Source organism: Urtica dioica, chromosome 4 (genome assembly GCF_054948205.1).
Source record: "Urtica dioica subsp. dioica isolate 48M chromosome 4, U.dioica_male_clone48M_v1_H2, whole genome shotgun sequence".
Taxonomy (NCBI): domain Eukaryota; kingdom Viridiplantae; phylum Streptophyta; class Magnoliopsida; order Rosales; family Urticaceae; genus Urtica; species Urtica dioica.
Genome location: NC_142759.1, coordinates 7,574,413 through 7,594,727, shown reverse-complemented (window position 1 = coordinate 7,594,727; position 20,315 = coordinate 7,574,413). Strand labels below are relative to the sequence as shown.

The following is a 20,315-nucleotide window of genomic DNA, read 5'->3' as shown; positions in this document are numbered from 1 at the left end:
TAGATTTCTTACGTATAAATAATTTCATAATTCAATTTTTTTAGATAAATTCTTAGACGTGTGAGATTATCACTGCACCAACCTAATTACCACTACATTCGTACTTTTGATGTAAAAGTTATACCCACTAAATGTAAAATAAGGAAAAATGGTATGAAATAGACAATTCAAACTATGAATTTTGCAAAATATCAAAATAGCCAATTGAGATTACTACGACTTTTAATCCTGTCTCGATTAATTTTAATCCAGCCTTCATAAAGTTTACATTCTGTCTTTATAGTTCGTTGAGATTAAATTTAATTCAACCTAGATTAATCTTACTTTCGCTAATTTGCTTATAGTTGACAAACTATGAGCTATTTTACAAAAGCTTAAGTTCTATTTGGCTATATAGCCGTTTGACCCAAAAATTAAATAGTTGTTAAAAGGTCAAATTTATTAAAATTTTAAATCTAAAAATTCAATTTAAATTTAAAATAATTTTGAAAAAGGAGAACACTGCTCTTAACGTACGATGCTCATTTTTTCTTAACAGAAATAATTATACCAAGTTGTTAGTGATGATAAATGCTTGCTCATCTCTCAAAAAAGAGATTTTCCATTTTTCTTCATAAAAAAAAATCACTCAATAATCAATTTCTTCTTAACAAAAAAAAAAAAACGATGCTCATTTCCTCTTAACAGAAATAATTATTCCAAGTTGTTAGTGATGATTAATGCTTGCTCATCTCTCAAAAAAGAGATTTTCCTTTTTTTCTTCATAACAAAAAAAAAAAAAAAAAAATCATTCAATATATTCATACCACAAAATTTGAGGAGCACTTTTTTGTTACATTGCAATTGCGAAGCCCTTTAGCTAAAAACAATTACAATAAGGGAATAATAGCTCCAAGCTAACGAAGAATACCAATGACTTTACATACACGCAACACCCAAAACTTCAGCCGGAGATGCTTGTCATTGTCTCGGATGATAGAGAGACAACAAGTAGGCACTAAAACTCTTCTTCTTCACCAATGAATGCTGATTTTAAGTCACAGTTTCATCAATGAATCATTCATCGCATTGTCATCGCCTTCCAAGATCCGAAGAACCTAAACAGCTCAATCCCGTCACAACAAACAAGGCTCTAAGTTTATCTGCAAAAAATAACAATAATGATACCTGAGACATCCGAGGCCTGGAATGTGGGTCCTTTCTGATGCACAAAGAAGCACATCGTAACACATCGCTGAGCTCTTGTTTTGAGTAACCGCTCTTCAGCCGCGGGTCCACCAATTTGTCGATGCACAGCTTCTGTAAGAGAGGCCGTGCCTGCGTTGCGAGAAATGTCAAGTGTCGGATAAATACTACATTATTTTAATTTATTATTATTATTAGACTTGTCGCTTTTGTACCCATTCGGTGAGGCATTGCTGGCCTTTGGGCCGGTTTATATCGACGGCTTTTCGACCAGTGACGAGCTCTACGAGGACAACGCCGAACGAGTACACGTCCGCTTTTTCTGTGATTTGTCCACTCTGAGCATATTCCGGAGCCAAGTATCTGCAAAAGAGCAGCTTTTAGTTGACAAATCACAAATGGTAGGGCTAAAAGGCGGGTCTTTTTCTTATATATACCCGAAGGTTCCGATCACTCTGGTTTCGACCTCTTTGCACCCGTCTGGCTGCCACCTAGCCAGCCCGAAATCTCCCACCTTAAACATTAATGAAAAAAAAAGTAATAGATTTTGTCACGAATTCTTCTTCGCGGCTGATTGAATTTAAGATAACGAAATTCGAGGAATCTGTACCAAAGGCTCGAAGTCGTGGGTGACAAGGATGTTGTTGGGCCTCATGTCGCGGTGAACAATGCAGCCCACTCGACACTCCTCGTGCAGATATCTCAGTCCCCGAGCCGCTCCCACAGCGATCCGTCTCCGAGCACCCCATTCCAACACCTCTCTTTCCTCTCCTGATAGCCACCGATCCACACATATGGGATGAAAAATGGAAAAATGGAATTTCGAAGAAAAATGGAGGGAAAATGAACTTAATTTATTGTATTCGGAAGTCGATGAAATTTTTGAGGGACAAACCCAAATTTTTAAATTCACACAAATGTTTCTTTCCCTCGAATTTTCCTCGATCCAAACAACTCAAGGAAAGTAGAGGAAAAAAAACATTTATCGTGTTCGAGTGACTTTTTCGAAGAAAATGAAATCTCAAATTTAGTTATACATTTATACTCAAATTTTTCTTTCTCTCGAGTTCTCCTCAATCCAAACAACTCAATGAAAATACAATAGATTCTCCTTTTTTTCTTTCCCAAGGTTTTTCAGGTTCGAAACATACACACACAGAAAGAGCAAGCAAGCGGGGTTTACCATAGAGATGGGAATCCAGAGATCCGTTGCAGACGTACTCGTAGACGAGAAGCTTCCTTCCTTTGTCGGCGCAGAAGCCGATGAGCATGACCACATTGCGGTGCTGAGCGCAGCTCAAGACCTCGACCTCAGAGCAAAACTCCAAGTCGCCCTGAGAGCTCGCGGGCTTGTGCTGCTTCACGGCCACGGCTTCCCCGTCGGCCAACACGCCTCTGTAGACGGCCCCGAACCCGCCCTCCGCCAGAAAATTCTCCCGAGAAAACCCGCACGTGGCGGCCTCTAGCTCCGCGTAGCTGAACCACCGTGGCGGCTTCCCGAAAGAAGGTGACTTGTGCCGGCACATCGAGCACAGCGGGGGCGACCCCAGAGGCTCGTCGCTGTGCAGCGATACCGCCTCTCTCACGCTCCGGCTCAGGTTCAGGTCCAATCTGTAGTTTAAAAAGGTGGCGAAAAAAACGGTCATTTTTTTTTAAGACCTTGAATTAACCTGTCAAAATTAACTGAAATAACCGGTCATGTTCAGGTTCAGCTCTCGTGATATTAGCAATTTTCTTCGAAAAAATGAAAAATAAAACTACAACTAGCCTCGGTTAATCGAATCGGGAAAAAAAATCGATATTGAAATTGACTTGTCAAGAAAAGAGCCAACTTTAAATTTTTCGGGCTTCTCAAGTAATTTTAGTTATATGTAATGAAATGAGAAAAAAAAAAAAACGGTTAGCCTCGGTTAACCTTATTTTCACTTTTACCTGTAGTTGAGGACTCCAACGTCGGGCTCGCGGTCTAGCTTCGATAGGCTCTCGAGCAAGTCCTTGTACGTCCTCTTCAACGACTCATCGAGCGGTCTGTCCAAGCCAACGCTCCTTCGGGGCCTGGTTGAGGACGTGAAAGGTGAAGCCTCAGGATCCGAAAGGCTCGATATCGACGCCGTCCCGGCCTCAGTCCTGGTCAGAGGCGACGACTCCTCGGGGCTGCTCGCTGGAGTCACGACCGGTCCTCTGATCAGAGGAACTTCCAGCTCGCAGCTCGTCTCTGTCTCCGGAGAATGAGAGAGGCTCAGACGCAGAACCTCAGGCTCTTGCTGTCTCATCACAACGATGTTGCAGTTAAGCTCTTCCACGCAGTGTTTCCTTTCACTCTTCAATTGCCTGCCATTCAAACAAAGCAAAGATTCTAAGGCTGTGTAGTGCTAGTACTCTTTTTTTTTTTTTTTACGTAGATAGAAGATTTACGGTTCATTACTTGTCCAATATCACCCACGTGGCTTGAATCCTCTTGGCCTCGGCTGCAACTACGCCGGATGGCGAACCAGAGACGATCTTTATCCTTATCTTTACCTGCGTAAAAGAGATATTGAGGATGGGAAAAAAAACATGAGAAATTATCGATGAGGACTGAGTTTGTGCGTGCTTTGCCTTGTCGGGATCATAAATGTCGTTGAGTTGAACCACCATTCTAGAGCATGAATCCACGATATCGCTCTTATCCGCCGAACGGTTTCCCGAGGAAGATTTGGCACTGGTTGTGCAGTCGCCAATGAATCTTGATAAGTCCCATATCCTATGGCCTTAAAAACCATCCACATAATTCCATCTTAAAAACAATGTTTCCAATGTCAAACTATCAACATGTTAAAGAAACTTTCTTATTGAACAAGTCCCTTTCAATTCGTGAAAATTCACAGCTGCGAAGGAGAAGGAGTCGGCATTCTATCTCAAATCAGGAATGCTGATAACGAAATAACCAATGTATAACAGAATGAACCCAAACTCTCTTCAGCTTTCATTTTTTTTTTTTTTTTTTAAATAAATGATAGAGCTTGAGAGCACATGCTTGGGTTTCTCAAGACTAAGCTAACATCATAAGCAACACGTTTTGTTTCTTGTCTGAAAATAAGTTCAAACACAAGAATCGAACTCTGCCCAAATTCTTGGGAGGACTAGATCTGCACTCATGAGCTAAAATCCTTTCGGATTTTTTTCTTTTTTCTTTTTTGTCCCTCAAGATGCAAAATTTGCAGGACTAACTCAGCATTCAGGAAATTTCCAGGCATGGATCTAAGGTGTGCACCAAATAACTCTTCTGAGCAATAAATGGCTTTAGATAAATAAAAAAAAAAAAAAAATTCACATCGCTTTAGGTAGTTATTAAGTCCCAAGATCCAAACTTTAAATAAATTTGCAGGACTATAAAATTATTTGGTCACTGAGATGAGAAGGCTTGGAATTGTCTAGACTAAGCTAGCTACAAAAGCATTAAATTCTGCCCAATTCTCAGAGGTCTAAATCTACTCTCATGAACTAAAACCTATATCTTTTTTCTCTTCTTTTTCTTTTTCTTTCTAGGTCACTCAAAAGGCAAAATTAGCAGGACTACCTTTCAGTGCCACCAAGTAAAAATATAGATAATAAAGCTCTCCACACATAGATCAAGATCTACACACTAAAAAGATGTTCTTTGAGCAATAAACGGCTTTAGATAGGCATTCAGTCTCAAGATCAAGGCATTACAGAGATTTGCAGGACTAACTGAAATTACGACGAAGATAAAACTATATGGTCACTGAGATGAGAAAAAAAGAGGGAAAAAATAAAATAAAATCAAAATAAAAGGATTATAACTTACTTGAGGTTTGAGAAGGAATAACGAGCAAGAGCTTAATGGAATCACCAGGCTGAACGACGTGAGTCAAAGCCCAAACAAGAGATGTCTTTGAAATCTCCTTTGACGCTCTAACAGCAACGCAAACCACTTTCTCATCCCCACAAACATTATTATTATTATTATTCTCATTACTGTCATAATTATTATTCTCCATATAATTGCCCTCATCATTGTCATTACTTCTGAGGAATTCCAAACCCTTGTTCTGTTTCATGCTCGCTGGACCAAAAGCAATAATAATGCACTCACTCACTCAGAGCCGGCAACAATAATTCTCAATAGAACACCAAAGTCAAATTCAAAACCCCATTTTGAAAAAGAAAGCGTCTTTAACTCTGTACAGACCACGCACGGCACAAAAACATCCATTAATGCATTGTCAGACCAAACGCAGGGAAAAAAAAGACAGTAAAACCATGAGAATGAGAAGAAGAAGCAGAAGCAGTGAAGAAGACAAGCACTGTCTTCAAAGCAAGTCTCTCTTTTCTCTCTGATCTCTGTTGACAGCTCTGAAGAGATCAGACAAACCCAGATCAATTTTTTTTCTTTTCTTTTCGAAATCAAATATCATTCGTTTTCAACTTTCACTTTCATGTCTAGTATTTTTTTTCATGAGTTTTGCGTGCATAAGGACGTAACATTATTATATAAATGTTGATCGAGTCATACATAGAGAACATAAGCAAAAGTCCGTTGGCCTAAGTTGGACTTAGCGGCTTACTTTATTTCATTTGTTTGTTTCTTTCTTTGTTTCGGCATCTTCGTATCGAGAAAATAATTGATTTAATAGATGCAGAAAGTTACAAACCCGCCAAGTAAGAAAAAGAGTAACAAAACGACACATAGGGTGATTGTTTTTTCAGTTGAACGACGCGTGATTAAAGTTCACTATTTATAGGTTGAATGTTGATATAAGTAGATCAATGATTGGACGCTTGCTTCTTGCTTTTCTTCTTGCCTTTACCTTATAAATGATTTTATTTTTTCTTTGTGATAAATATCTTTTGACTTTGGCCATCCTTAAAAGGTTTTCTTCTTTTGAGTCTCGTTTTTAGTTCACAAAATACATCCATCATCAAAGGGGTTGGATTAGCTTGAAAGTTGAATTGACAAGTAAAAAACTGAAAAACTGTATTCAAAATCGCTTTCGAGTGCTAACAAAAAAAATGGTCGAGAAATAACATAAACTAAATTCACTGATATATCAAAAACAAAAATAGACTTACATTTTTTTATAATACCAAAATTAGACATTTTGGACAAAAATACATTTGATTCAATATTTCATATTTTTCTCTTTATTGAGTTTCTAAGTTAGACTGTTTCACTGATATAAATAACAGATATAGTGAAGAAATTAGACTCAGGACATACTTTGATTTTACTACTAAGAAAATAATGGCTAGTATTTTTTTTATTTTATTTTGAATGTTTACAATTCATCATCTTTATAATGTATGTCTATTTTCTTACATGTTGGTTTAACTCACACATTAGCTCAAAGTATGATTGTCAACATTTATATGGAGCACATATAATTTACAAGGATTCGAGTGTGGTGAAGATGTTTTCTTTTGATTTCGGCGACGAGTTGTTTCGTGATGTGTCAGTACCGGTTCTGGATGTGACTAGGGAGATTAGCGTTTGGAAAGAATCACCTGTTGTGCTCACAATCGATATGTGGGTATTGGATTCGGAAGGTGAAGGCTCTGGCTTTTGGACTAAACATCTCACAATCGGGCCATCGGAGGGAATCTACAGCTCTATCGGGTTTTGGAATGATTTTGAGCTCTTTATGGAAGCCAAAGGTGGTGTGATTAAGTTCTATCACCTTCATCATAAGGTGGTTAACCGTGTCTCTATGAAGCTGGATTGGTTTCTTCACGAACGTGTTCTTATTTATCGGAAGAATTTGGTTTGTAGCTTTTCTTATTGAGCAGCTGAGATGATCCACCCAGTGTCCCTAACTTATGAAGTTGAGCACATTGACATTTCGTTAACTTATGAAGTTGCACTCTCTTTGGTCCTTGTGGAGCTGAGTCTTGGAAAGGAATTGAGCTGGGAATTGATATTCATGGCATATGTAATATTGATCTGATGAACTTCTAAAAAAGGACTGGTTTGTGAGCTCCCTATGGAGACCGAGAATGATGGAAATTATGACCGATTGAAATGAGCAAAATTAGAATTTCGTTTTTAAGCTCGCGTAGTCTCATCATGTCAATGCCTTTTCACAGTATCTTATTCTTTTCAGAGAGTCTCTCAAGTTTTTTGAGGATCAGATGTCTCTAAAAATTTATGAGAGTTGGACACAGTAATAACTCGTATTTTCAAACCTTCCATAAATAGCTAATTAAAAAAAATCAGACAATGTTTCTCTTGTTTTTATTCAAATGATGATAACATTAAAAATAAAAGTAAACAAAAAAAAATGAATAAGTAAGTTGAAACTATCAAGTTGACAGAGAAAATATGTATAAAACAAAAAATAGTTGACGTATTTGGAAAATTAAGTTTGAATAGGGATGGGAGGTCAACTTCGTCAAACTTAAAATTAAATTTTAGCTTACTAGCTAATTGTATTTACTTCCGGAAGAACACATTACATGCAGTCCAAACATTCTAAAAACAAGGTCAGCATAATCCCATAATAATGATTACTAATTTATAAATATTTAATTTTTCCAAAAGTAAATTCTTTACATGAACTAGGATCAGAAACTCGTAAAATAAAAAACAAGCCCTCAAATCTCCAACTCCACCAAAACATCATCAACTAGTGTAATGCAAAGCAAAACATGTCGACAACCGAGACACAATTGCCAATAAATTCCGTCCGTTTAATATGGTACAGCACAGCAAGTATGTCGAAAATCGAGACACAATTGCCACGCGACATTGCAGTCTTCTTCTCTCTCTGCATTTTATGACTTCATGTTTTGGAAGAGCTCCGGTAGATGGGCGTTGGTGAGCTTGGTCCTCTTGCTGATCTCGTGCTTCTTCTTCTTGGACTTGGGCTTGTTCGAAATGCCCTGGATTTGGGCCTTTGCCCTTCTCTCGGTCGTGTTCGTGGCGGGTTTCATGCCGTTTTTTTGAAGGTCCTTCTCGATATCGAGCATGTCGCGAGGCAGCTCGATGCCGCGGAAAAGAAGCTTCAAATCGTCGTCCACTTTGATTCGGATTTTGGGGTCGTTCGGGTACGCAATATCCTCCTGAGAGTCCAGGTTCGACAGCAACCAGATCTCACCCGCGGCTTTCAGAGCCTATTGTTGAAGGAAAAAAATAATTTTCTTTTGAGATATATAGCTTGTGACGCAAAAAGATCGACCTTTGAAACTCGAAAGCGGAAAGAGAATCAATCTTTCAAAATGCCAACAATGCTCAGACTTGCAAATGCTTAGACTACGTTATTTGAGTCACTTAAGCCTCGGATCAGAAGAATACAAATGATTAAAAAGACCAGAGCTCATATGCTTCTCACAATCTCATCAATATAAGAAACACTTCAAGGGCTCATCACTTTGACTACAACCTTGACTTAAAGTGAAAGAAACAGAACACGAGGAGATATTATATAAGCGTGAAAAAGAGAATCCGCGTACCTGTAAATCATCCATCACAGTTGGGTACGAATCTTTAAGGTCGATTACAGCGATGCCCTCTGGGAATTTCCGTACCAAGTAAAGAAGCTGGCCTTTGTCCTTCAGATCATGCTTGGACTAAAAAACACACAAAGATTTCAAAAAAGAAAGAAAGAAAAGGAACATCAACACTTACAAATCCCTCCTTGCAAACACAAACAATAAAAAAAAAAAACAACAGAAAACCTTGTAAGAGAAGCGCCTTCCATCATAGTAGACTTTAGGATTCTTTCTCAAACTGTTGAAGACTTCTTTATTCGCATTAAGGTCCACATAGCACGCCTCGTTTATCTGCTCGGGCGTGTAGGCTTGTCTTGTCTGCCAAACACCAACCAGAATAATCAATCACACAAACACACCCACAAATAAACAAAATCTGCAAGCTCATACCCAATTCAAATCTCGAAAGCGAAGTAAAAAAACTGTGAACTGAGGTACCTCGTAGAGGACGTCAATGACGCGCTTGATCTGAGCACCGGCGGCGGATTTTCGGATGGTGTTGATGTATTGGAGTCGCTCGGTGTCGTTGGAGAATTTGACGGCCGGAGGTGGAGGCTTGTAGGTCGCCGGAGCCGCCGGAGCGGCTTTGTGAGAAACCCTCGGTTTAGAAGTGGCAGCGATGTTCGTCAAAATTGATTGACAGTTCTCTTGTTGCTTCTTGAACTTGTCAAGTTGCTGTTGCAGAGCCATCTAAAAGCAGAAATGGAACACGTAATTAAACCTAAGTTAAGAAAAATCCGTGTTCTTCTTCGCGGATTCGATTGAATCAGGTGATCATTGATCAATCGGATCGCAAACACTAACTCACATACATCGATTTTTTTTTTCTTTTACAATTTTAATCAGAAAAGTAGGGTTGAAAAATCCCCAATTAAAATATGTTCATTCATCGTGAATAATTTTTCAAGGTTTTTTTTATTTTAAACGAAGAAAAAAAAACCTTCTTTGGCCTCGCAATACCAAAACTCGAGAATCACCTGAGGAGAGAGGTTTCTCTTTCCAGACTCTCTTTTACTTTTAAGGAGGAAGAGAGGTTAATGAGAGAGAGAGAGAGAGAGAGAGAGAGAGAGAGAGAGGTGCCTATATACAATTTTTCCTAATTATATATATATATATATATATATATATATATATATATAGCTGCTTTTGTAGTTGCACATTTCTTTCACATTTTACAGAACAATCCTTGGACAATAAATTTCATCATATAAACTCTTAAGCTTCTTCATAAATAAATGATTTTTTTTTGTCCAAATAACTAAACATAAGAAAATATAAATAAATAATTCTAATTCCAAATATAATTTTAATATATGCTATATTTGATAATAATTTTTTTATATCACCTTTAATAACCTTAGTTAGCTGATATTTTAAGTCATTAAAATTTTCATGTGAATTTTTGTTAGTCAATTTTTGGCATATGATTTTATGTGTAAATAAACAGTATTTAAACCTTGGTTACAGGTAGTTTCATGTGTTGTGTAAGTTTCAAGACATGTCTTTTTAGACCTGTTCGAAAAAGCTGACGATACAGTAGATTTTCTTTTTTAGCAAATTGCTTTTCCGGTGACTCGAACTCTTTCTTTTTTAGCAAATTGCTTTTTCGGTGACTCGAACTCTTCCTCACATTGGGGGTGCAACTGAACTAGTCCCTCGTATGTACAAGAAAATACAATAACAAAAGAGAAAAACAAAACGTAAGAAAAACAAAAAATTGAAATAATTTCAATGTAATTTTCCACAATGATAGAACTTTGATTGAGGAGAAAAAAATAAGTTGAAAAAGATTTACAGTTGCATGAACATAAAATTTGAATCTTGGAAGAAGGAGCTCTATAATCCCCGGTACCACATCAACGCAGAAGCCAATATAGTTTTAGCAAAAATGATGCAAAAGTTAGTCTAGTTATTCATTTATGGCTTATTTTGCTAATGAATTTATTCGAATCTATACTTTTTTTTCACTTTACACGCACTTTAAGATACTACTTGAACATAAAAATTATTGCTTCATCATAGAGAATTTGATATTGCTTGCTCCGCCATTTAAACTTAAGATCTAGTCATACTTAAAACAAAGTACTAAAAAAAAAACGGGTAAAATAGCTGGCTATATCTTATATCAAGCAAAAGGAATCAGCCCAAGCCAAGCATTAAAACTCAATGACAACATATCATGTTTCGGGTCCTGAAGAAGAGTAACAAACAGTTTTATTTTACATAACAGGCACTATATGGCCTAAGCTTGAACAAATAAGGTAATCCAATCCCACTTCAAATGATGTAGTCGGACCAGTCGGAGATGAAGGAAGTGTGGTCCATGGACTCTCCGGGAACATCCTCGTGCTCAGAAGGGCGCTCTTTCCCTCCGACGAGCCTGGCCGGGTTTCCGACGGCGGTGGTGCGCGGAGGCACGTCGATGAGGACGACGGAGCCGGCGCCGATCTTGGCCCCCTGGCCGATGGTGACGTTGCCGAGGACGGTGGCCCCGGCGCCGATGAGGACGCCGTGGCCGATCTTGGGGTGCCGGTCGCCCCCCGACTTGCCGGTGCCGCCGAGCGTGACGTGGTGCAGGATGGAGACGTTGTTCCCGATCACGGCCGTCTCCCCCACCACGACCCCCGTCGCGTGGTCGAACAGGATCCCTTTTCCGATCTCCGCCGCAGGGTGGATGTCCACCGCGAACACGTCCGCCACCCGCGACTGCAGCGCCAGCGCCAGCGGCCGCCGCGACTGCCTCCACAGCCTGTGCGACACCCTCTGCGCCTGCCCCCCACCCACCCAACCAACCGTTTTTTTTTTTTTTCTTTCAGTTTCTTCACAACATAGATACAATAAAACTAGAGATTCGATGCAAGCATTGTAATTTCAATTTCATTCACAATTTTAGTTATATAGTTTTATTATCAAGAATGTTGCTATACCACCCGTTTTCCAGTTTTTCATCGCAACAAACATCCAATAATAAGGTGCTCTCTGTGGTGTCTGGGTTAGATCCGAATAAAATCTACAAGAATTCTAACATTATCGACCGGGAGACTATCCCAATAATCCTAACTATTGTGTCCAGAGAGAATCGAACTGAGGACTGATGAGGTCCCAAGAATCGCATTTACCACTAGATAAGCCCTTTTGAGTTCAGAGCTTTCTTGGCACTACCACTGCAGCTTAGAAACAAGCAGAGATTGAATATTATCATTCAAATGAAGGAAGGTCAAAAAAAAAAAAAAGGAAATGTCTGAGATTGATCACAAGCAAGAAAATGAAGTTCTCTTCTTCTTCGCCTATTAGCAATAGCAATAACTAGGGATTGATACGTAAAATGAAAACAAATTATATTTTTATTTTATTATATATTATTATTATTAAGAGTGTTATTATAATCATTGTAGAACTTCCATAGCAAATCACAGGCTGTTTCTTTCACATTCATATTCGAATGAAATCCAAACTTGATCAGGGAATTCAGAAAGAGAGCCGTAATCATTTTCTTTCATCTACGAATCGAACTCAAAATCCATTCCGGAATTCAGAAAAACCTAGAGAGAGAGAGAGAGAGAGAGAGAAGGGGACACCTGGCAGGCGAGGAAGCCCTTGTAGTTGAGGAGGCAGTGGGAGAAGGAGACGCAGGCGGGGTCGCGCTGTTTGGCGGCGCGGAGGTCGGCGACGACGGCGGAGCGGAGGTCGGCGTCGGAGAAGGCGGAGAGGAAGAGGTCGTAGAGGAGCGTGGAGAGGAGGGTTGAGGAGCAGAGCTTGTTGCCCAAATGGAAGGAGAGAGACCTCTCGAGCGAGGAGTGAGAGAGTATGGTGGAGTACAGATAGCTCGCCAGCGCCGGCTCCGACTCCGCGTCCCTCTTCGCCTCCGCCTTTATCTGCCCCCACACCCACGCCTCTTCCTCCGCCGCCGATCTCATCTCTCCTCCGTTCACCATTACCGCCATCCCTCAAAATACTATGTTGTGTAATGTGCTTCACAGCCAACTTCAAGTTTCGTTCTTTTATGATCCCATTGGGAGATTCCACGACTGCCACGTCACCGACGCTCGTTTCTTTACAAGATTGATCAAGTTGTACTTTGAAATACCTTCGCATAAATGTAACATAGGACTTGCGTTTCAAAATTAAAAATAAAAATGTAACATAGGACTTTGCTCACGGAATCTTCGCATCAATAACTAGCTTAAAATAAATCAATAAACATAAGTTACTATCACAATGCACAGTAGCATTAATAAATGTTGGTTTGAACTTGGAATGTTCTGTACTCAGAACTCCTATGTAAAAAATAAAAAATAAAACAAAAGAACCCAAAGCACGAAAATGTAACGAATGATTAATTTATAGTACTTGTGAATTATAAATGCACAAGGATGATAAACATTATTATACCATGGACTTTGCTCATGGCATCTTCCTATGAGCATCAAGTCTCTCATCAATAACTAGATAGAAATAAATAAATGCATAAATAACATCACAATGAGAGCCATTAAATACGGCCAAATGGAAAACCAATTGACTCAAAAGCTTAACTTATGAGACAAGTCTGTTTATCCTCATCCCTTTGTGTTTCTCGCACCTTACTCTCCCCGCAACAGGCCGTTCTGTGCAGACCAATCCATCGCCCAATATCACACCACACACCACACTCTCGCATTTTCCCTTGTTGAGCATCTCTGGTCCCAGCGCCGGATTAGACCCATAAACTGGTCTCCCTTTGTGCTCGACACACCTTTTGTTCCCTTGAACTTTCTTGTGTTTGCAGGGAGATCCATCGGCCAATACATATCCGCAGATGGCATCAAAGCTATCGCCCGAACCGTGGCTTGAAAGCTGCCCAGCAGAGCCAGGTTGTTGAACGATGTCCGAGACCGATGCTTTAGCCCTCATGCCTTTGTGTTCCGAACATCTTTTTTTCCCTTCGACCGGTGGCCTCGTGCAGATTGAATCCTGACCGTCCAAAACCACTCCACAGACAGATAAAGCGTTACCCTGAACAGCACCGGAGACCCTATCTTGATCCAACAGTCTAGGCCGCGACCTCCCGAACTTGAAAACCCGGGAGAAGAAATTGTGGCTCTCCTCCTCGATCTGCGGCGTAGATTCCCCCGATTTGATCCTTATACCCACTTGCCTCTGTCCAAAAGGCGTAAGCCTCCGGGCAATATCGGCGAATTTGGGGGTCGATGAAGAGACTTTCTTCAGCTTCTGAAGGACGTCATCGGGGCGGCGTGGTCCGTTGGTGCTCGCGTTCCAAGCGTAGTCGAACGTGTTGAGAAGCCGAGTTTCTGTTCTCAAAGCCTCGCTTTTGCTCTGCATCTGTTTTACCCAATCAAAGCAAAGAGTTTGAAAAACGCCATTCTTAAAAACAAAAGTAAAAAACAAGCTCAGACACAGAGAGATCACTGATCATATACTCACACCAGCCCATCTGAAGACAATCGGATAGCCTCTCGAAAGAATATCCTCGAACAATCCGGGGCCCTTTTGGAGACCGATCTCCTTTGGAACACCAATGGAGGCACTGTTTCCCAGGTGAGACCCAGATCGGCCATAATGCTGGAGCCGAGTTCTGACATTGTCGGCTTGGCCGAGATAAACCACGACTATTCGATCCGGTTCGATCTTGTCTATATCACGGCCCAAGCCAGTCCGACACACTGCGAGTCCTAGCTCATACACGCCGGGACCTGAATTCTTTGGCAGATTGTGAACTCGGTACCTCTCGGCTCCTTCCTTGCCCAGAGAATAGTCCTCCCAATCACAAGCCCCAATGAGTATCTAATCAAAAGGCAACCAATCTCAATGTTCTTTTATTACACAATTCTGTTCATATTTGCTTATGATATTTTCTAGTGATGATTCTAACTTAAAGTTTTATAAAACATCCATTTTGGACCCAAAAATAAAAGTTAAAGAGTAAAGTCAAGATCATACAAGATTATACGAACTAACAACGTAGATCTTGGTATAAGCATAAGTGAGAATAACTGGTTATACTTCTTTTCTTGTAAAAAGAGAAAAGGATATATGAAACTTAATCCGAAGCACAAACCCTAAAAAACGCGCATAGTGAAGAAAAGAGATAGTGAGAGCGATAGAAATTACCTCCCATTTGGAGAACTCGCGATCGTGCTTTGTTCGACTACAGTCTTCTCTTTTCAACCTGACCTCACCCAAGTCACCATCTCCGGCGACCATTTCTCGGCCCCGGGAACAAGAAATGTGACCGTTATCTGACTCTCACTTTCGGCGGCTTCTTTCTTTACTTCGCCCAAAGAAGAAGAAACAAAACAAAAAAATCGACTTTATTTATTATTTGATTGGCTTGCTGGGGAAGCCTTGACATTCAGACACGTGGCGAGCCTCAATTGGTTAAAATATACATATTATCCTATGCGCACATACATAAAAGTATTTCTCCTCAAACAATCTGATAAGTGATAACATACCTCGTCTTCTTCGTACACTCAGGAGCCCATTAACATCGGACAGAAAAAAAAAATGGCTTCCATTTCGCTATCTCTTCACCAAAATGGAAACTCAACAGCTTCATCGTCGTCGTCATTATCGCATTCTGAGCTCAAACCATGGCCTCTCTTTAATCGCCTTTCTTTCCGACAAACTGCTTTATTTTCTTCGCCGAAACCCCTATGCTCCTCCGCCGTTCCCAGCGCCGGCCGTCCCGGAGTGTACCGCCGCCGTGACGCGGCGAAGCCTCAGCTGAAGCCTCGGCCTCTTCCGGCGGAGAATCGGAAGAAGGATGATCCAATCAGAGGCCGTGGTCGGAGTGCGGATTTGATGGTGTTGTGCAGGGAGGGAAAGATCGAAGAGGCGTTAGGGTTAATGAGCGAGAATGTTTTCGCTGATTACGAGGTTTTTATCGCTCTCTTGGACTCGTGTATCGCTTCGAAGTCGGTCGAGCTCGGGAAGCGGGTTCACGAGTTCGCGAAGAGGTCGGAGTCTCGAAGCGATGTTCGATTGGGCGAGAAGTTGGTCGAAATGTACGTGGAATGTGGGAGCATGAAAGACGCGCGCAGGGTGTTCGATAGAATGCCCAAGAGAAGTTTGAGTCTGTGGCACAGGGTGATCAGAGGGTACGCCGTGAGTGGGCAAGGACACGATGGGCTGTCTCTGTTCGAGGAAATGAAGCGGTCGGGGCTGAGACCGAATGAAGAGACGTTCTCTGCGATATTGGAGGCTTGTGCCAGCGCGGAAGCCATTGAAGAAGGGTTTGCGAACTTCAAAGCGATGAAGGAAGAATACGGAATTGCCCCGGGAATCGAGCACTACTTGGGCATAATCGCCGTGCTCGGAAGCTCGGGTCACCTAAACGAAGCTGAGGAGTTCATAGAGACAATGCCGTTCGATCCGACACCCCAAGTTTGGGAAGCTCTCGGGAGCTTCGCACGAGTCCACGGAGACCTCGAACTCGAAGAGCGAGTCGATGAGCTGTTGTCGAGAACGAACCCCGACAAAACCCCGTTGCCTCGGAGAAAGAGGGATTTCGAGACCAACATGTTGGGAGGGAAGAAGAATCGGGCGAGCGAGTATCGGTGTGCGAGCCCTTACAAGGAAGAGGGTCATCATCAGAAACTGAAGGGACTTAACGGGCAATTGAGAGAAGCGGGTTACGTTCCCGACACGAGATACGTGCTTCATGACATTGATGAGGAAGCCAAAGAGCAGGCTTTGCAGTACCACAGCGAGCGATTGGCCATCGCTTACGGACTCATCAGTACTCCGCCGCGGACCACTCTCAGGATCATGAAGAACCTGAGAATCTGCGGCGATTGCCACAACGCCATCAAAGTCATGTCCAAGATCGTTGGACGTGAGCTCATTGTTCGAGACAACAAGCGGTTCCACCATTTCAGGGACGGAAAATGCTCTTGTGGAGATTACTGGTAGAAAAAGAGGAACACTTGGGCTGGACTGTGTAAGTCACATATATATAAGTATAACTGTGTACTTTTTGTAGATGATTTAATCACTTCAATATAAAAAAGCTTCATGGTTTACGATTAAGGTAAACTTTTGTTCTTCATGGTCACGGTAATTAGAGAGATCATTTTAAATCTGCAGTTGTTTAAAGAACATGTCCCAGATAAGCAAAACTAAGCAAATGGAAAATTTGATTGAATTCAGGGTTAAGAACCTGTAGTATGGTTTAACATATCACTCTAAAATAGAGTAGAATTATTGCTTACATCGTTGTATCATCTCTACAACAATAATCACTATGCCCGTTGTTGGCTTTTATTTCTACATTACAAAAATAAATTATTACTCAGTTTCTAGTATCAGAATTACAGAGACTCATATCCAAGAGCTGAACAATACTCCCTATCGTATCCTGGAATCTGGCATTGGAAATGAGTCCTGGTTCCAAAAGAATAGAAGTCATAGCACCAGAATTCTCAATCACCTTTTTCGTATGTACACAATGAGATGATCTTCCGTTTAATGGTTGCTGTTATTCACCTCCAAAGAATGGGATTTACTGTCTGAAATCTGAATACATCCGAATGGAATACAAGGCTTTCCCTTTCCCTTATTGGGACTGAAGCGACGGTGGTTGGATATTCCGTTTGTTTGTCACCACTTCGACCACGGTCTCATCCCGTGATGGAACTCTCAGGTACAGCTTCATTACGTCGTAAACTGTGAACCCAATAGCCACAGACGGTACAACCTGAACCATAAAACAAGCAGAATATTTTTATCATTTGCCACAGATTACAAAAGTGTCGCTGAGATAGGCAAGAGACAAGACACCTTCAGATAATTAATGCTTAGCCCCGAAAACAATTGTTTCCACCCTTGTGTTTGGGCGATCTTGACAAGGGTTTCCATCGTTCCTTTCACCTCTACACTGTTTTTCGTCGGCAAATACCGCTCCACCTGCGAAAAGACACATCTATGCATTAGACTATGACGAAACCTGGGTAATTAAGGGCACAATTAGATCGTTTAGTTAATAATTAACTTGGCCTATAATTCTAGAGGTAGGCCAATCTCTCTATCTAAAGTGTACTCTGCACCTAAAATAACTTAACTAATTAATTCACTAAATGGTGTCATTAGCCCTATTGACCCACCCTAATAATCTATTCAACCTAAAATGTAAATAAATGAATAAAATACTGACTTACCCCTCTGGTAACAGTAAAAACTTAAAATCTTGCAAAAGGTACCTGCATTTGCCTTCTGACGACGTCGAGCGGGTAAGTGAAAGTTTGGCCTAACAAACCGGCAACAGATCCGCACACTAGTTTCACCGTGATGTTTTTCTTCTGTTCCTCGGGGACGTGGCGTTTCATCTCCTCGTAGAAATAAAACTTCAAACCAGAATACGGGAAGATTCCATATAAGGACGGAGCTGAGAATTCGTGTTTGTGTTATAAACAGATGGGATTGTCAACAAGTCACACAAACTCACGACTAGCAATGCATTAACAGTTTTCGGATGCGTACCCACACCGCGATAGAGCCCCCTTATTCCGGCCTCTCTGAACGTCCTCGAGAAACAATCCGAAATTCCTTTGTACACCATCTCGTTACTCGCCAGCCCTTGAATGCTCAGTTTCGCCGAACCGACGACCTGAAACAAAAAAAAAAAAAAAAAAAAAAAAAAGGATTAAGGCTGGGTTTGACAGAAAGTTTCAATTTTGTAAATATATATTGCGTCCTCTTTCTTTATAGGCTTAGAAGGAGAAAAGAACAAGCTTTTTATGACCTATCTTTCTAATCTGATGGCTTACCTGATAAGCTAACTTGGTTCGAACCAAGTCGAGAGGGTAAGTGAAAAGCACGGCCGTTCCTCCCGCGACCGATCCGGCCATGAGATCGAGCCCCGGTCCCCTTCCCACGTTCGGAAAAGCTTCGATGATCCACCGACGGTATTGCTCGTATGCCATGTAATGCAAAGCCGCGTACGGCACGATTCTTGCCACGCTAGCTCCGTTCCCTCTGTACAATGTTTTTTTTTCCCAAAGGTATATATGAATTGACTGACTGAAAGTTTTGGAACCGCCTATTTCAGGAAAACGACGACCGGCTCGGAAACTCACTTATAGAAGCCTGACGCCCCTTCCGTTCTCGAGATCTTTTTGAAGGATCCAAGTAGACCTATGCTCTGAAATTCCGATCTTCGGGTCTGAGAAAGAAAGGGCACATGAAGTTTATGCAAGCCTACTCAATTGCATCATGATAAACAGTAGCAAAAATATATATGGCAACACCTTATTCCTAAATTCTGATTAAGTCACTTAAATTGCTTTAGTTAATGCTGCTAATGAACTAATGTCTAGTGATTTAAAACCATTACAATCGTACTAACTCCTTTTCTTCAGTCAGATTTCATCATTTATCACAAAAGCGAAAACCCTAAAGACAGAAGAAATGTACCCAAAAAAAAAAAAAAAAGTCGGTTGAGAAATTTCAGCAATGCACATAATGATCAACAATCAAAACCAAAAAGGCCACTCCTGAAACGAATTCAATCACTAATTCACGCACAAACGAACTTAAACTCACCTGAAACAAAATCTTGACACGCTCGAGTGGAGCGACGAAAGTCTTGGCGACTCCGCCGGCGACTCCACCGGCGACCAATTCCTTGGCGAACAAAGGCATGGCTTCAATTACCCCATCGAAACCCGCACCCATATCTCCTTCTTCTCTCTTCTTTCCCATCCAATTAAGCTTTTTATATCACAGCGTCAAGGGAAAGAGAGAATATTTTGGGAGGAGAAAGAGAAATTGGGTTTCCTTTTCTTCTCCTTGTACTACCTAAGCGCTGAATGAGAAGAAAGGACCGAAGCGTTTCTGAGCTGCAGAGTTGTGGGTTTTATATGTTTAATTGAGACGAGGGCGAAAAATGTAATTCTATTATCAGTATTATGTTTCTTTCAACTGGTGGTGAGTTGAATTGAAAAGCACAAACTTCATTTTTCTGATAAAACTAAAAAGCTTTTTTTTTTTTATCAGAGGGAAAAAAATAGTTTTTTTTATTATTATAATCAGAATCTGTGTCTCTTCCATTGGTCCATGAAAGAGCTTCGTGGAGCTAATCCCTTGTATTTAGCTTTTACAATCACAGCCGCCAAATAGAATTTCGGGGATTTTTCAATGAGAGTTTCTGGTATTTCGAGACTGCATGAAGATGAACTTCGTGTTTTTTTTTTGGGTTTAAAGTTATATAGCAATAAGTCATGGAAATCATTTCAAAATTTGTTAAAATAAATCCATAAAAACTATAAGAAAAATCCTACGGATTAAATCACTAAAAATGTTAAATTTATAATTTAGCACATTTGCTTACATGACTTAATTAGTTAAATAACATTTTATATAAATGTTCTAGTATTTTCATAGTTATTGATAAATGACTAATTTATCAAAATAGATGAATAATTTAGTAATTACCGCGATTATATAATATAATAAAATAGAGGGGAAATTAGAGAGGGAAAAAAAATTGATCAATTATTAAGTAACTTTTTTTTAAGAAAATTAAGATAAGTAACAATATATATAAAACTGCAAATTGTAAAATAAATAAATAAAAAAGGAAATTATTTAATTAGTTAGTTTAACCCTCCCTCCTCTTCTTGTACTCCTCCTTCTAGTTTCTC

The 20,315-nt window shown here is 40.4% G+C and overlaps 6 protein-coding genes across 8 annotated transcripts; 1 reads left to right on the top strand and 5 right to left on the bottom strand.

The window, feature by feature from the left end:
- Positions 1-696: 696 nt before the first annotated feature.
- On the bottom strand, positions 697-5,685 carry LOC149399942 (inactive protein kinase SELMODRAFT_444075-like). Its single transcript, XM_089611446.1, has 10 exons — positions 4,994-5,685; positions 3,784-3,935; positions 3,611-3,705; positions 3,118-3,516; positions 2,369-2,796; positions 1,796-1,956; positions 1,623-1,699; positions 1,401-1,548; positions 1,168-1,317; positions 697-1,097 (listed from the first exon to the last, which is right to left on the bottom strand). Exons 1-10 carry the CDS (start codon positions 5,244-5,246, stop codon positions 1,038-1,040), a joined length of 1,923 nt encoding a protein of 640 aa, XP_089467572.1. The 5' UTR covers positions 5,247-5,685; the 3' UTR covers positions 697-1,037.
- A 1,987-nt stretch (positions 5,686-7,672) lies between these two features.
- LOC149399941 (transcription initiation factor IIE subunit beta-like) lies at positions 7,673-9,759 on the bottom strand. Of its 2 annotated transcripts, none has more exons than XM_089613408.1 (5): positions 9,651-9,759; positions 9,112-9,363; positions 8,860-8,991; positions 8,635-8,751; positions 7,673-8,295 (listed from the first exon to the last, which is right to left on the bottom strand). In XM_089613408.1, exons 2-5 carry the CDS (start codon positions 9,361-9,363, stop codon positions 7,957-7,959), a joined length of 840 nt encoding a protein of 279 aa, XP_089469534.1. In that variant the 5' UTR covers positions 9,651-9,759; the 3' UTR covers positions 7,673-7,956. The 2 variants fall into 2 exon arrangements, with proteins under 2 accessions (XP_089469534.1, XP_089469535.1); XM_089613409.1 differs by having other exon boundaries at positions 9,614-9,731.
- A 1,005-nt stretch (positions 9,760-10,764) lies between these two features.
- SERAT1;1 (serine acetyltransferase 1;1) lies at positions 10,765-12,764 on the bottom strand. The gene is made up of 2 exons (XM_089613084.1): positions 12,252-12,764; positions 10,765-11,442 (listed from the first exon to the last, which is right to left on the bottom strand). Exons 1-2 carry the CDS (start codon positions 12,615-12,617, stop codon positions 10,951-10,953), a joined length of 858 nt encoding a protein of 285 aa, XP_089469210.1. The 5' UTR covers positions 12,618-12,764; the 3' UTR covers positions 10,765-10,950.
- Positions 12,765-12,999: 235 nt separating this feature from the next.
- On the bottom strand, positions 13,000-14,981 carry LOC149399939 (protein EFFECTOR OF TRANSCRIPTION 2-like). The gene is made up of 3 exons (XM_089613081.1): positions 14,785-14,981; positions 14,098-14,457; positions 13,000-13,995 (listed from the first exon to the last, which is right to left on the bottom strand). The coding sequence occupies exons 1-3, from the start codon at positions 14,875-14,877 to the stop codon at positions 13,210-13,212; spliced, it is 1,239 nt and encodes a 412-aa protein (XP_089469207.1). The 5' UTR covers positions 14,878-14,981; the 3' UTR covers positions 13,000-13,209.
- A 136-nt stretch (positions 14,982-15,117) lies between these two features.
- Positions 15,118-16,826, top strand: LOC149399938 (pentatricopeptide repeat-containing protein At2g15690, mitochondrial-like). Its single transcript, XM_089613080.1, has one exon. It carries the CDS (start codon positions 15,181-15,183, stop codon positions 16,585-16,587), a length of 1,407 nt encoding a protein of 468 aa, XP_089469206.1. The 5' UTR covers positions 15,118-15,180; the 3' UTR covers positions 16,588-16,826.
- An 11-nt stretch (positions 16,827-16,837) lies between these two features.
- Positions 16,838-19,511, bottom strand: LOC149399937 (Mitochondrial substrate carrier family protein). Of its 2 annotated transcripts, none has more exons than XM_089613082.1 (7): positions 19,216-19,511; positions 18,750-18,835; positions 18,441-18,648; positions 18,154-18,280; positions 17,874-18,058; positions 17,455-17,580; positions 16,838-17,371 (listed from the first exon to the last, which is right to left on the bottom strand). In XM_089613082.1, the coding sequence occupies exons 1-7, from the start codon at positions 19,372-19,374 to the stop codon at positions 17,231-17,233; spliced, it is 1,032 nt and encodes a 343-aa protein (XP_089469208.1). In that variant the 5' UTR covers positions 19,375-19,511; the 3' UTR covers positions 16,838-17,230. The 2 variants fall into 2 exon arrangements, with proteins under 2 accessions (XP_089469208.1, XP_089469209.1); XM_089613083.1 differs by having other exon boundaries at positions 17,874-18,017.
- Between the last annotated feature and the right edge of the window lie 804 nt (positions 19,512-20,315).